The sequence below is a fragment of the Drosophila gunungcola genome (assembly GCF_025200985.1).
Source record: "Drosophila gunungcola strain Sukarami chromosome X unlocalized genomic scaffold, Dgunungcola_SK_2 000021F, whole genome shotgun sequence".
Lineage (NCBI taxonomy): Eukaryota > Metazoa > Arthropoda > Insecta > Diptera > Drosophilidae > Drosophila > Drosophila gunungcola.
The window spans coordinates 640,192-655,956 of NW_026453184.1; the positions used below are offsets into that span (position 1 = coordinate 640,192).

Genomic DNA, 15,765 nt, shown 5'->3' on the forward strand with positions numbered 1-15,765 from the left:
TTAAATTAGAGATCAAAATAGTATTTGTTGCATTTTGTTTATCATTGTTATTGGTTTTTATATAGTTGCTGTGTCTCACAATCGGCAACATTTGTTGTGGTTTAAAAGGATTTTTGGTGTTTCGAGATTTTGCTTTCCCTCCGCACATATATATACTTTGTCTTACATATATGCCTATGCGGATTGTTACACTTGCTGTTAATAATAATGTTGATGTTTAGCAGATAGTGTTCCATTTGTTAAACACATTGATATTCCTTGCTTAACGTTCGTATTAAATGACTGTGGGTGTTGAAGTCAAAGGCTGCTGATGATTGCTGCTGCTGCTGTTGCTGTTGCTCATGTTGCTCATGTTGCTCATGTTGCTCATGTTGCTCATGTTGCTCATGTTGCTCAAATTGCTCATGTTGCTCACGATGCTCAGGTGACCGATGCTGTTGTGGCTATTGCTGCAGTGCTGAGGTTGGTTTCTTGGCAATAGGTTGATGTTGCTACTGCTATTGCTGTTGATGTTGTTGCTGCTGCTGATGCTGCTGCTGCTGTTGGTTGCTTGCTGCTGACGTCGACATCCGTATATCTTGCCCGACGAGTATTTGTAGTTATATTTGTTCATATCGACTGATGGACGATTGTTGCGCGCTTTGATTTGCAATCAGTGAACATAGAGGGTGTTCAGAACTAGAACATGATGGTTGTTCTTGGCCAGCGTGACCACATAGCCCTCGGATGTGATTTTCAGACCGCAGCAGCGGGAAACCTGCGAATGAATCAGTGTTAGCACGTCTCTCCGCACATCGATGGAGTCGAAATATAAGCAAGTTCTTGTTAAATATAATTAAGAGGGCTGTGAAGTTCCAAATTAATTATGCAATATGTCTGACCTCCTCGTGTGATTAAGTTGTTGTAATGGCATGCATGTAGTATGACTCACCTTGACATGGGGACACTCGAACTCGGACTGAAGGGTGCCCTCACGTGAGTAGCAGGCCACGTGGAAGCGATTGCCGTGCGAGTCGCCGATGAGCACGTCCCCGGCATTCGAAATATCGATGCCATTGGGGAAGCAGGTGACCTTCTCGTTGCCAATGCGATAGAGGAATGTGCCGTCGTCCTGGAAAACGGCCACGCAATGGCCCTTGAAGTCGCACACGTAAAAGTCGTTGTCTGGCCAGATGAAAACAAAACTAGTTAATAAACATACATATCTTAGTTTTCGCTGCGTTGGCTTGGCTCACCTCGTATGGCGATGTCGGAGGGCTCGCGCATGTAGTCGCTGCAGTCGAACCAGCGGACTAATTCGCCCTCCTCGGAGATCACAAACACGGTGGGCGAGACGCTATCCACGGCCACGATGTGCCCCTTGGCCGTGACAGCCAATCCCGCTACGATATCGATGTATCTGCCGAAGGAAATTACTTATTTAAATCACTTTTCAGGCTGAGATTCGCTTATTTGATACATTTGTCTATAATATAGCATTACTTTTTCACATTTCATAAAGGTTGTAGAGTAAAATCTATAAGCCATGATCCCGTTTACTCCCAAAACTCGATTCTAATAGTTGAGCATATATGAGTAAACGGATTTAACAAGTATTGTAAATTCATAATTCGTTTCTTTATCATTTTTCATATATAAATTCCTAACTGAATATGAAAAATTAGTTCAAATGTTTTTTGAGACATATTCAGAAGCTCCTAAATTCAGTTAAGCCATCGCTTTAAAGTTTAATTAGTAATCTTAAAGTTTAATAAGTCAAACAAACAAATATACTTAATTTGAAAAGTTGTATCATTAAAGAATTCTAACGAGATCGTGTGCTTGTAGTACAAAGGCGAGCATAATAAAAAATATATTCACCTAATGGCAATCTTGCGCATGAAGTGTCCGCATTTGGAGAAGATCTGCATGCGGGAACGCTCGTTGCCACGATCGCAGACCACAAACTTGCCATTGTTATGCATGACGGCCACCTTGCGGGGATACCAGAGCTGGCCCTCCTCCTTGCCGGCCACTCCGAACTGGAACTTCAGGGCGCCCATCTTGTCGAAGACCTCGATGCGATGGTTGTTCGTGTCCGCTACAATGATCTCCTCGTCGACGCCCAGGCAGAATCCGTGGGGTGAATTGAACTGGCCCTTGGCCGTGCCCAACGATCCGAATTTGCAGCGGATCTGCATGGGAGTGGCCTTGTTCCGGCCCGTGACCACACTGGTGGTGCCCGGCGCAGCCACAGCATGGAAGTTATTGAGTCCCATGTCCTCCACGCCACCCACGATCGGATTGAGAGACTGCAGGCTGGGCGAGGTGGCCGGTGGCATGCAGAAATCTGCCAAAAAATCAATGCCCGTTGAGGATCCGTTCAACAAAAGATCATCATCTGTGTGTGGTGTCGCAGAGGTGGTTGTGGTTGTGGTTGCGGGAGGTCAGGTGTTGTGGGTGGTGTTTGGATTTGGTTTGTTTTGTTTTGTTTTGTTTTGGTGGTGTAGTTGGTGGTGTGGGTTTGCATTTTGTGCAGAAAGCAAAAAGAAAAAAGAACTCAAAACTTTAAGGAAACCAAAACAACAAAAATAACATCATTATTCGCATTGTCAACGGTTGGACCGTTGAAAACTATAAAAGATAAAATAAGAAATAGTTAAATAACAAGCATCAAATTGTTATATAACTCATACCATGAATGCAGAAACCCTTTACCCTTTATTAAGTTCTACGCCGTTCAACTATCAACTGCAGTTTCTTTACATTTCTAAGTTTATGGGATATTTTATGGTCGTCTTATATAATTTCAATTGGATATTTTCATTGGGTTTTATTAAAATCGGACGACTTTATCATGTAACTAATATATCTAAGATATTATTTATTTATATATCATTTTCAACAAGAAGGAAAGCAAACTTCGGCAAGCCGAAGTTCATATACCCTTGCAGCTATTGCATTAATTAAATACTTTTGAAAACATTTAAATTATGATTTACTTGAGTATGTGCTAAAAAAAAACATTGAAACTATGATTATTTGCAGCTCAATTATTAGATAGTTATTTTATATATTTTTATTATTTCTATGGGAGCTATATGCTATAGACGTCCGATTTTGATAAAATTTATACCATAATTCTGAAATAATTAAACATTGCTATATGTCGAAGAACTAAACAAAAAATTAAAAAACAGAAAAGTTATAATTTTTTTCATTTATTTTTCCGATTGTTCCTATGGGAGCTATATGCTATAGTCGTCCGATTTTGATGAAATTGAAACCGTAATTCTGAAATATTAAACCATTACTATATCTCGAAGAACTAAACAAAAAATTAAAAAACAGCAAAGTTATAATTTTTTTTCATTTATTTTTCCGATTGTTCCTATGGGAGCTATATGCTATAGTCGTCCGATTTTGATGAAATTTAAACCGTAAATCGGAAATATTTTACCATTACTATATGTCGAAGAACTAAACAAAAAATTAAAAAACAGCAAAGTTATAATTTTTTTTTCATTTATTTTTCCGATTGTTCCTATGGGAGCTATATGCTATAGTCGTCCGATCCGGCTCGTTCCGACTTATATACTACCTGCAATAGAAAGACAACTTTTGGGAAAGTTTCATGCAGATAGCTTTAAAACTGAGAGACTAGTTTGCATATAAACGGACGGACAGACGGACAGACGGACAGACGGACATGGCTAGATCGACTCTCCTAGTGATGCTAATCAAGAATATATATACTTTATAGGGTCGGAAACGTCTCCTTCACTGCGTTGCAAACTTCTGACTGAAATTATAATACCCTCTGCAAGGGTATAAAAAGCTGCAAATGTTAGCAAGGTTAAAATTCTTTTTCGTTAAACAGAAAAATTATTTTTTTTACCCGAAAATAAATTTAACATATATAAACCTATCTTGATCAACGGTAACAGGTAATCGGTTTCCTTTTTCTTAAATCTTTGCAAGGTCTAAATAAAATAATCACAAAAGTATTAGGCAAAATAAATTCCTAAATGCTAGGAGGGTAAATAGTTTTTTATAGCTAATCGATCTAGTTGTTGAAACTTGACAAATAATCACAAATGATTATGAGATAGATTTGCCAAATGCTAGATAAACCTATGTATTTGAATAAGTTAACAGCAATCATAGTCAGATTTTAATAGCTAACCGATTTCCTCTTCCTTCAAATAGCCACAAAACGATAATGTAATCAATGCCACCGCATGAACTCACCATTGTTGTTGAGGCCCAGCTTGGCCAGCGCCTGGAGGTTGTTGAGCGCCCGCTGGTCGCCCGAGAGGATGTCCGCCAGGGTTATTGGCTGCGTGGGAGTCACCGCCGATGCGGGCATCACGGCCTGCTGCTGCTGCTGCTGATGGGAATGCGAGGCTCCTACTCCAACGACGGCTCCACCGGTCACGGCTGAACCTCCCTGTACTTGGGCAACATTCGGACCAGGTCCGGCTGCACCTCCTCCGACGGCCATGGCATCGTTGAGGGTGTCTGGCATTGACTCCGTCAAGCTGGCCAGTCGCGAGATATTGTACTCCAGCATGCTGAAGCTGGGCGGCGGACCGCCGGCGCCGAGGCCATTGATGGATATATTCGGGCCGGGGCCAGCGTTGAGATTGACATGTCCAGCCTGCTGGACAATGCCCTGCGGAGCGACAAGCTGGGCCATCTGCTGGGGCAAGGATTGGGTCGAGGGTTGCTGCTGGTGCAGCACCTGTTGTTGCTGTTGCTGCTGCTGCTGCTGCTGTTGGTGTTGCTGGTGCTTTTGCTGTTGTTGGACCTGCTGCAGCACCACCGCCTGTTGCTGCTGTTGCTGTTGTTGCTGAGACTGCTGCTGCTGCTGCTGGGCCGATGGCAATTGCTGCTGGGTGGATGGCTGCGGCGGTGAGTCCATCATGGTAAAGTTGGTAATCACTGCGTTGGTGTCGCCATCGAAGGAACTTTGCAGCGAGGAGGGCAACGAGATGGGGCTAAAAACAGCCGAGCTCAGGCGGCCTTGGACAGAGGAGCTACCCCGATGTCCCACAATCAAATTGGTTGAGCTATGTTGCTGCTGCTGCTGTTGTTGTTGCTGCAATTGCAACTGTTGCTGTTGGTGCTGCTGCGCTTGTTGCTGCTGCTGCTGCTGCTGCTGCAGCTGCTGCTGCTGCTGCTGCTGCTGGACTTGGTGCTGCTGCTGATGCTGATGCTGTTGCTGCACTTGCTGCTGCTGCTGCTGCTGCTGCTGTGCCATCGATTGCTTCTTGGGACTCGAGTCACTTTGATCCGTTTGAAATTTGCCAAACATCTCCCTGGCAAATTGCTCAAACTTCTCTGGCTTCGATTCAAACTGCAGCTGATAGTTGACATCGCAGTTGGGCGTCTGCTCCATGAGATTCAAACACTGGGCATTGATGACGGGCTTTAGCAGCAGAAACTCCACGGCATTGGCCTTTTCGATGGCCCGTTGGCCGAATTGCGAGGCCTGCTGTAGTTTGCCCATATTGTTCTCCAGACTCTGCATCAGATCCATGATCTTCAGCTCGCGGTCCGAGTGCAGGCGACCCAGCTCGTTGAGCAGCTGCTCCTTAATCGATTCGAGCATGCGCTTGTAGCTCTTGTAGGCATCCTCGATTTGTTGCCGCACCGTATCGTGCTGCGACTGGAGCTCCGTGAGTGCACTGCCCAGATTGCCGCCCGCATCGTTGCAGTAGTCCGCCTTCTTCAGCGTCTCGATCAGGGTCTGTTCGAGATCGGCGCGTACCGCCTGCTCCGCCACCGTGGCCGTCTCATAGTGATGGTCGTTGCCCTTGTGCTCGCTCAGCAGACAATCATTGCAGGTGGGCACCTGGCAAGTGAAGCAGTAGTACTTGAGATTCTCGCTCACATGCTGCCGGCAGCAGACCGGCTTATGGATGATCAGCTTGTCGTGGACGTTCTTCGTTAGGTCCTCGATCCGCACCACATGGTGGTTCTCGAAGCAGCGCATATACTTGTGGGCGTTATCGCAGCCATTGCACAGGAAATTGGCACAATCGTTGCACCTCGAAATGGCCTCCTCCTTGCTCTTGCACGAGGTGCACACAATGTGCTCGGACTCCAAATTGGAGAGATCCAGTATATTGGTCACGATATAGTCGCAGGTCAGACCCTTAACGCCCTTGGGTCCCAAAGGCGTTTCCTGCTTGCAAACGGGACACTCGAGGAGCAGAGCGGGCAGACGGTGCTGGTTCTCCCTCTCGCTGCCGTCGAACGAGGACGAGGAGCAGCTGTTCGGCGAACTGGCCGCCATCGAGTCCTTCGACGCCAGGGCCTGCAGGCAGTCCTCACAGAATACGTGCAGGCAGGACAGGATACGCGGCATCACAAGGCGCGAACTGAAGGCAAAAAAGAGACATAGTACGGAGTTTTAATACACTATTTTTTCCCGTGCTTTGGGCTTAACTCAAATTCTAGGTCAACGTTTTGTATATCTTTAAACGGTTAAATTTTTAAAAAGTATAATAATGTCGCGGAGAGTAGGATAATTAGATGACATTTTTAAGTATAAATTAAGTACTATTTAGTTAAAATGTTTATGTCCCAATTAAATTTAATTTCTCAATGTTCGAGGATTATTTTTAATTTATTAAAACACTAATTGAACAAAAAGCAAACTAAATTTCTGTTTCATTAGAATCAGGTTAAAACTATATATAAATATAAAACTATTATAAGCAATGATGTTTTTGTTCCGAAGAAATTTCACATTTTCACTTATTTTCTAGCACTAGAATGGTTGTTATCCACTGTCACATCTAAATACGAAAGCTTAACCCATTCGATCCACTTACCTGCACAGCTTGCATAGCTTATCTCCGTCCTTGATCATTAGGCCATTGCACGAGTCCTCCAGCGAGTCCAGCTCGGTGACGCCGTGGCTGCTCAGCTCTTGGCTGCTCCCGGTACTGTCCACGTCCACCACCAGACCCAATCCGGATGAGTTTGAGTCGTCCAGCAAAACGGATGGTCCGGCAATGGCGGTGGAGCCCGTCGACGAGATGGAAGCCGCCGATCCGATGCTCGAGGAGCTGGTCACATCCAGACTGCCGACAGTGCTGCTGCCCTTGCCAGTATCCGTATCCGTGGCCGAACCCGAGCAAGATCCAGAGCTGGAGCTCGAGCTGCTGGAACTCGAACTGCTGCTGCTCGTGTTGCTCACGTCGATGTCCTCCAGCACCGATGAGTTCGAGGCATCGTCGCTGAGAACGCTTTTCAGACTGGGAATTCCCGGAGGACACGGATCCACCGTGTCCACTGCCTGGACAGGCTCCTCCAAAGAAGTCATGATCCTGTGAAATGTAGGGAGGGTGAAATCGATTAATTTCGTTGGAAAAAATACGTCTATATTTGTACGTCTTACATCCAAAAAACTGCAATTTTATTATTAATATGTTAAATTATAATAATTAATACAACGGCCACTGAAACGGGTTTAATTTACTTAATGTACTTATAGATTTTAGATAACAATTTTTTGTTATAAGCAAAAAATTGTATCAACCAATTCCCCAAACAGAATTTGTTGGAATTTCCCGTTGCATTCAAAATTCAGGGTAATTTGTTGTGTTCGTGTACTCACCTTTCTGTTCGCGATTCTCTGGGATAAAATGTGTTTGTCTTCCAATTCAACGGATTTCTTTTTTGGCTGGGCTGTCTTTCCAGTTTCCTGATGTTTCCTTATTCCTGATCCTCCCTATATAGTCTCCTTTGAGCTTGGTTATTTACTGCTGATCCTGCTGCTGATGCTCCCTAATGTCCTGCCGCCCTTCCAAGAGAGCCATTCCAAGAGGGGTTCTTCCACTCACGACAAATAAAGTCCGACAACAGTGCGTTTCTCCGGGAAAAAAAGCGAAGGTCTTTCCACACACACACTCACACCAATGCTCCTCTTCTTCTTCTTTTCGTGCTTAAAATGTAATTGCAAATTTGTAAAAAAATTTGCGAGCCTCCTTTCACTTGTTTTTTATTTTTTTTGGGTTTCTTTTTATTTGGTGTTTTCGGTTCTTGATTCGCTGCTTGTCTTTTTTATCCTTAGAGGTGGCCGAATCGTTTTAAAGCATTTGGGAACTTTGTGTTGTGGTGATCCTGGTTAATGTTGTTGTTGTACGAGGACGAAATAAAAACGAAGGACGAACGAGGCAACGATAACGAACACTGACGAAGAAGACGGCGACGTAAATTGGACGACAGCGCCGCTCCTTTAAAATTGCAAAAATAAAAAAGTAAGAAAAATTACATTATTTTCAAAAAAAAAAAAAAAAAACAAACAAAAAACCTAAAAATATTTTAACAAGGTAACAAAAAATTAATGTAACTGACGAACGAAGAAAAGAGAGTGCGAGAGTGGTGGGTGTAGAAACGACGAAATCGGCTTGGCATTAAAGCAAATGAGGAAATGTTTTTCCGGCCAGATTCCGCCACCCAACATTTCCACAGTTTACCTCACCCCTCCTCTTGCAAAGAGCACCCCCTTTGACAACGCCTCTGGCTTATGCAACAGCACGCACACACACTCGCACAATATACTGCATACTTTATGGCTGAAAGAAAAGTCAAATCCATTTTCATCACCTTCACACTTTCTGGGAAAACCGTTTCCGCCATGGTAAATATTTTAAAGATTCACATTTGTGATGTTAACGACATAAAGGGAGTGAAAAACATTATGCTCTAACCTCCTTTTTAAACCTCTAAACCTTTAAAAAAAAAAGAATTATTTATATAACATTTTAAATGGTAAGTTTAAAACAATGAAACCATAGTGATTAACAATAACAAATTTAGGATCCAGTTGACCCTTAACCAGATAAATCATAGACAACGTTTGCACAGGAAAATACAAAGGAATAGGAGTATTTCGGAAATGTTTGCGAACGAGAGATTATATCACCAATTAATCGAAATTGGTAGTGCAGCGAATCCTTTTAAGATGGTCTTGGACTTCGATCGGAACAGCCTTAGTTGCATAAAAAGCTAGAGATCCCCGGGACAAAGATTGCGGAGCTGAGGAGATCTTGGACTAGGTACCAGATCGACACCCATCAACTGCTGATCGTTCAGTCCCATATTGACGTACTATGCCCTTATCTTCGTGCTTTCATGCTAGTCCTCATAGTCACTCTGATGGAGCAGGAGCAGAACGGACGGTCTAAATTCCGACAACTAAGGCCATATGTGGTCCATCAGGTGCCAAAAATCGATTCTGCTGCATTATAGCGCTTCCCGAAATCGAGCTGGTTAAGCTCTTTATCTTCAACTTAATGGTTTGTTTTTACAATGATTTAATTTTGGATATCTAGGTAGTGAGCAATGCGGCAAATATTTTTAAGTTAACTATTTCAAATGTTACAAAACAATTAAAACGAATATCGCATTCCGGTGCTAAGGAAATGTAAATTAATTTTTTGAAAGTTTTTGAACTTATATGAACTATTTTGAAGCCATAGAAAAAGCAGTTGTTTAAATTGCTGTATTGCAGATAATGAAATCCAAACAAGACAAATATGTACATACATATGTATATATGAACATATGTATGTCTGAAAAGAACAGTGGGATGAAACTCAATTTACAACAGAACAGAAATTATAAAGTATTAATCCCCGAATTCGCAAGGTTTTTATTGGGACCGACAGTCCATAAAAAATGCGATACATTTCATAGAAGAAAAAAACAAAATATATTTTCACATATGTATATGCATACATACATATGTATGTATGTATATGTACATAAATTCCTTTTTTTAAAATTGTGAAAGCCACGAACATTCTGAAGCTTTTAAAAACACAAAATCCAGCAAAAGCAATTAAGATTAAGTTTATTTCTTCTTTTGCAGTGCGACCAGAATTCCGGGGAACTTATGTATGTTTAGGTTTAAGTTGATTTTGATTTGCCGAATATTGCTCTTTGTTTATCTGATCGCCTGGTTTCCAATTAATATTTACAGTTACCCATCAAAAGGGGTGGGGGTAGAGAATCCGATTCCAGTTTGCGTTAAGTTTACGTTACGTTTTTCGCCGTTATGTGTAGCTATGCGCCACACATACACACATCCTTTTTCTTTTTGCTTCCCTTTCACGCAGGCGCGTCCGTAGTGCTGCCCTTTTTAGCTATTTTACAGTTAGTTGCGAATAAAAAGCTTTCCTTTTTTGGCTGCGATTACAAGGACAAGCTGGATAAAAGTCCTTGAACAACTAATTCAATTGCGACAAACGCTTAAATAAATATGTACATACGATAAAGTAAATGCGAGTGGTATTTGGTCAGCGGAAGTGTGTGGCAGATTTAAATCTAGTTTAGTGATTGTGCCCCTTCCATACACTCACGCACACTTATACAGCGAATCAGCTGCACTCACACATACACAAACACACACACAGCGAACACACGTGGTAAACGAATTTAGAACGGCTTTTTGCTGTTGGTTTTCTTTTTTATTGGACCTGGATTATTTGCGCCCCCCTATCGACTTTGTTAAATCTGCGCCGCAGCTGATATTTTCCTGCACATTTTCACGTACTTTTTGATTTATTTTACTTTAAATGTGTGCCGCTCTCTCGCTTGCTCGCGAACAGTTATTTTCGAGTGCAGCCTGGGCTGCAAAAGAGTGAGAGAGGAGGGCAAAAAAAAGTGTTGTTAACAGAAAGAGAACTTTCCGTAATTTTCTCTTTCTGTTAAAGCGCAAGCTCGCTCAAACGCGGCAAAAAAAATAAGAATACGAAAATCGGCACCCTCACACACACTCGCAAACAGAGCAAAAATACACATGTGAACTGAAAACTTAATTCCCTTTTCAAATTGGGGATAAACACGGTACTTTCAGGGCAAAATACTTTTCTTAACTGACCAGCAAAAAAGATAATTGGGGGGCAAAAAGATCACACGAACGGGGGACAGTGAAATGTGAAAGGGGGACGGCCGCCACTGTCGTTGTCCTTGAACGCAAAGTTTCCACTTGACTACCGCCCAGGTGGTCAAGACAAACACACACTCAAACACGACCGCACTCACACATATACACACACTGCGGCAGACAGGAGGCGAAAAAGGTCCTTGAAAAATGCCTGAACACACGCTGTCTGTCCGGCTTTGTCAACATTTAATAAGCAACCCAAGCGTTTATTGTCGAATTCGATTCGCTAACAATTGTTTCGCACTAGCGGTACCTTATTTTTAATGTAGTTTTCACACGTTTTTTTCTCTCCTCTCCTCTCGTTACGTTACGATTTTATATTTTCTCGTCTCGTCGTACACGAACGCACACACGCTCAGCACCAGTGTGACTACGTCGATAACGAAACAAAATACCATCCGGCTGAAAACAAATACCAACTGTAAAGGATGCAGAGGCCATATGTGATGTGTGTCTTTGCTATATGATGATGGTGCATTCGCTAAGTTTGGAGTGTAAAAATTTGAGTAAAAATTACTTGTCTAATTCATGTATAAGTTTAATTTAATTTAAGCTTTTCAATATTCGGTTTTTATTCTATATTCAGCTATAAATTAAATTAATAAAAGGACCTTCCCATTATGCACATTATTCAAAAAAAAGTAAGAATATAAAAATTAAAAACCAAAAAGAACAGATGTTAGATGGAACCCTAAAATATTTGTATTATTTATTTGTCTTACAAACAAAATGGTTTTTAATTATTAGCTTCTTAAAATTAAACTAAAATGTTTTTACAAAGGGCTTAGTTGTATACAAAAATATTTACGAAATAAAAAGATAACTTAATATTCCTGTCTCTTGTGGTCCTTATAGTTTTTATAAATTTGCACATGCATTTTGTTTAATTCGCTCCAATATGGTATTGTAGCTGGGTTAATACCTTGTTGTGTTTTGACAGTGATTCGATTTATAATGGTCTCCAATCTGTCGAACAAAACCACCTGTTCTCTGCATATAGGTTTTAAATTAATATCTTTTCGTTTTGGTAATGTAAATCCAGTATCCTTTTCCAACAAGCTTACGTGCTTTTTAAATTCTGCCTTGTATTCAGCGACCAAATTACTTATTTTAAAAAACAGATTGTTTCTAAAATATTTATGTTCAATTTTTGTTCCTTGAGTTAAATTTTGAATACTATTTTCGCCAGCGGAAAATGTGTCCCACAGAACTTGTATTTTAGTCAGACGATCTTCATAATATAAAGGTCTAGCTTTTCTCTTACTAGAATCCTTTTTATAATTTCGAACAATGCTCTGAATCCGTTCACCCAATTCCAGCTGATGTGCCAACAATGAATTTAAGCTTGAATTCGTCATTTTAAGTTAACAATTCAAAACTAAGAAAATTTTGTTTCTAATAAAAGAAGTTAACACATTAAAGACTTGTTTCGTACTGAATTGATGGGGCATCACCACTGGGCTTATAAAGTCGTTTTTTGGGTCAAATATATTTAGGTAGGTAGAACCAGGTGATATGACTTATTTAAGGTTACAGAGTATTCAGTAATAATTGTATCAGGTAAGAAATGTACTCTGGATTATAACGCAGCTGGTGAATTATTCTTATCCATATTTTGTTTATGACGGGGGTTTTTTGCCATGGGCAGATGACGGCGATCCAACATAATCAACTACCTACTGCTGGTTGGACATGTCATTGTAGTAGGGACGTTATTAAATTTAAAAAGATTATAATGTTGGCAGCTCATGCAGCTTAAGATTAAAAACTAATTTTCAATCGGAAAATAAAACACACATTATCGAACCAATTTGTATATATTTTATTTTGCTAGTTTTATCAAAGAACATTCTAGATCGAAGTTTTAAATAAACCGCCAAATATTTGTAGGGTATTTAAAACGATTTTTAGTATTTTATATGAGTCATAGCTGGTCACACCAGCACACACAAAAAAAACTTGCACGTTTCGTTTCGGAATCTAAATAATTTTTGGAACGTAATACACTTGGAAGAAGCAGCGAAAACGAAAATGTCCACCGTGAGCGCCGCCAGCGGCAGCAATCCCAGTCCGCCGGAGAATGACCGGGCGACCACTGTCCGGCCGGAGCCCATTTTCCGGGAGATCAACGCGGAGCAGACGGACGAGGTGGTCGAAATCGAGTCTGCCTGCATGCGATGCTTTGAGACTGGCGTCACCCGGCTGCTGCCCACCAAGATTCCCTTCTTCCGCGAGGTGGTGCTCATGTCCTTCAAGTGCGACCACTGCGGCCACATCAACAACGAAATGCAGTCGGCCTCGGAGATCCAGAAGTCTGGCATACGCATCGAGCTGCAGGTTCAGTCGATGGCCGATCTCAACCGACGGGTGGTGCGTTCGGACAACTCCAGTGTAAGCATACCGGAGGTCGAGCTGGAGATCCCAGTGCAGTCGCAGAAGGGCGAGGTGACCACCGTCGAGGGCATCATCGAGCGGACGATAGCCGGCTTGTCGCAAGACCAGGACAAGCGGCGCATCGACCATCCGGAGGCTGCCGCCTCCATTGACGCCTACATCGAGCGACTGCGCCGGCTGAAGGAGCTGCCCACGCCCTTTCGCCTCCACATCGAGGACATCTCCGGCAACAGCTTCGTCGAGAATCCCCTGGCGCCCGCTTCCGATCCGCAGCTAAGGACATCGCACTTCACCCGCAGCCAGCAACAAAACGAGCAATTGGGTGAGGCTCCATTTAAGTCGAGAGTGATAGAAACTCTATGGCCAGAAAATTCTTTTAGAGTTATGTTCCATCTTCGTAAATACCTGTATTAAGGTAGCAATAATTTGTTACACTTACTTAAAAACTCAAGCTTAAAGTCTTGATTTTTGAATATATGGTTACTTTTGACCATCTGAGGGAAGTTTAATTAAGGGTTCAATATACCATTTAAATCCGAATGTTTTAATATAAGAATAATTCAAATGATGAACTCCATTTAATGCACATATTTTCCATTCCAGGACTTTACGAGCAAAACCACGAGGATCAGAACCTGCTGAAGCCGATTGCCGAGGACGAGTGGCCCATCGAGAATCTGCACGGTGAGGTGCTGCAGTTCCCCACCAACTGTTCGAACTGCCAGGCGCCATGCGAGACGAACATGAAGCTGACGAATATCCCGCACTTCAAGGAGGTGGTGATCATGGCCACCGTCTGCGGTGCCTGCGGCCACAAGACCAACGAGGTGAAGTCCGGCGGCGGCGTAGAGCCGCAGGGCGTTCGCTTCCGGGTGAAGATTGCCGGCCGCGAGGACCTGACGCGCGATGTGCTCAAGTCGGAGACGTGCAGCCTGTCCATTCCGGAGCTGGACCTGGACGTGGGTCCGCATGCCCTGTGCGGACGCTTCACCACCGTTGAGGGTCTGCTGGTGGCCATGCGGGACCAGCTGGACGGCACTCTCTTCCACGACTCGGCGGACGAGGCGACCAAGCAGCAGATGGAGCAGTTCCTGGGCACCTTCGACGATGTGATGCAACTGAAGCGGATCATTACGCTGGTGCTAGAGGATCCGGCGGGCAATACCTATGTGCAATCGCTCAGTGACGATGACTCGGAGCCGGATGAGAAGCTCTCGGTGGAGCGGTTCGATCGCTCCTTCGACGACAACGAGCAGCTGGGCCTAAACGATATGAAGACGGAGGGCTACGAGCAGGATGCGTGATGATGACCGGCCTAGAGGTTTAACCATGCTGCATTTACCTTCAGCTTAAGTCACACAAAAGTCGCGTCTAGGCAATTACATTTTAAATTACAAATTATATGCGTTTTTGCTTATTATTGATCCTTTTATACATGTTACACGTAGGCAAGAAAATAAAGATCATTTTAAAATCGATTTTCTTTACTTTTTCGAAATCGCAGTAAAACCGCTAGAAAATTAGAAACCATTATTTAAAAACAACGTATACAAACAACAGAGCCTGTCTCAGTTTATTAACAAATGAAGTTTAGATTAGATGTTTAAAACAATTGAATTCCATAAAAAAGTTATCTTTACAAATCCCTAGTTTTTATAATACACCAAAGAAGTTCTTAAATTAAAAAAAATAATTTTTGAATGAATTTCAAACCAATGAAAACAGATCACATCTGTCGGGGTGTATGCTTTCTTTAAAATTTTCCTGAAGAAATCTACTTTAAATTAATTCCATTCAAATATAAAGAGCTTTAAAAAAACTTAAATAAATAAATCGGAGTTTGGTCATCTTTAGCGGCGATAACATCTATCGATAGACAGCAGTCCTGTTGCCGTGCCATCTCTAGCCAAACAGCTGTCTCCCGTTGTGTAACTAAACTAATCGCGTTTTACTTTTGGTAAATATGCCCAAATATCCTCGTTGAAGTGGCTTTATCCGAGCTATTCCGATCTCTTAGAGCTCCAAGATGTCCGCATCCGCTGCCCGAGGCTCCACATCGCTGCTGAAGCGCGCCTGGAACGAGATTCCGGACATCGTCGGCGGATCCGCTTTGGCCCTCGCCGGACTCGTCATGGCCACCATCGGAGTGGCCAACTACTACGCCAAGGACGGGGACAATAGGCGCTATAAGCTGGGCTACGTTGTCTTCCGCCACGACGATCCGCGTGCCCAGAAAGTCCGCGATGACGAGGATGACTAGAGAGGATTACCGTCACGAAATCCGACCGTATCACTTTCATCTTTGATTTTTTTTTGTTTACGCTAAAGCTAAGTAAAACAAACCACTAAATGTACAGAGGTCAGTGTGGTTCATCTATGGGGGGATCCTTTTGCCAGGACTTTACTTTTACTTTTTCTCCACCATA

The 15,765-nt window shown here is 42.6% G+C and overlaps 3 protein-coding genes across 5 annotated transcripts; 2 read left to right on the forward strand and 1 right to left on the reverse strand.

Moving 5' to 3' along the window:
* Positions 1-242: 242 nt before the first annotated feature.
* LOC128260302 (E3 ubiquitin-protein ligase TRIM33) lies at positions 243-11,329 on the reverse strand. Of its 3 annotated transcripts, none has more exons than XM_052993190.1 (8): positions 11,199-11,329; positions 7,610-8,228; positions 6,822-7,319; positions 4,231-6,365; positions 1,861-2,329; positions 1,236-1,399; positions 932-1,164; positions 243-757 (listed from the first exon to the last, which is right to left on the reverse strand). In XM_052993190.1, the coding sequence occupies exons 3-8, from the start codon at positions 7,313-7,315 to the stop codon at positions 653-655; spliced, it is 3,600 nt and encodes a 1,199-aa protein (XP_052849150.1). In that variant the 5' UTR covers positions 7,316-7,319; positions 7,610-8,228; positions 11,199-11,329; the 3' UTR covers positions 243-652. The 3 variants fall into 3 exon arrangements, with proteins under 3 accessions (XP_052849150.1, XP_052849148.1, XP_052849149.1); XM_052993188.1 differs by having other exon boundaries at positions 1,861-2,380; XM_052993189.1 differs by lacking the exon at positions 11,199-11,329 and adding an exon at positions 10,476-10,497 and having other exon boundaries at positions 1,861-2,380.
* A 1,551-nt stretch (positions 11,330-12,880) lies between these two features.
* LOC128260312 (zinc finger protein ZPR1) lies at positions 12,881-14,817 on the forward strand. Its single transcript, XM_052993212.1, has 2 exons — positions 12,881-13,661; positions 13,943-14,817. The coding sequence occupies exons 1-2, from the start codon at positions 12,977-12,979 to the stop codon at positions 14,641-14,643; spliced, it is 1,386 nt and encodes a 461-aa protein (XP_052849172.1). The 5' UTR covers positions 12,881-12,976; the 3' UTR covers positions 14,644-14,817.
* Positions 14,818-15,199: 382 nt separating this feature from the next.
* On the forward strand, positions 15,200-15,695 carry LOC128260330 (uncharacterized). Its single transcript, XM_052993233.1, has 2 exons — positions 15,200-15,296; positions 15,359-15,695. Exon 2 carries the CDS (start codon positions 15,366-15,368, stop codon positions 15,597-15,599), a length of 234 nt encoding a protein of 77 aa, XP_052849193.1. The 5' UTR covers positions 15,200-15,296; positions 15,359-15,365; the 3' UTR covers positions 15,600-15,695.
* The last annotated feature ends 70 nt before the right edge of the window (positions 15,696-15,765 follow it).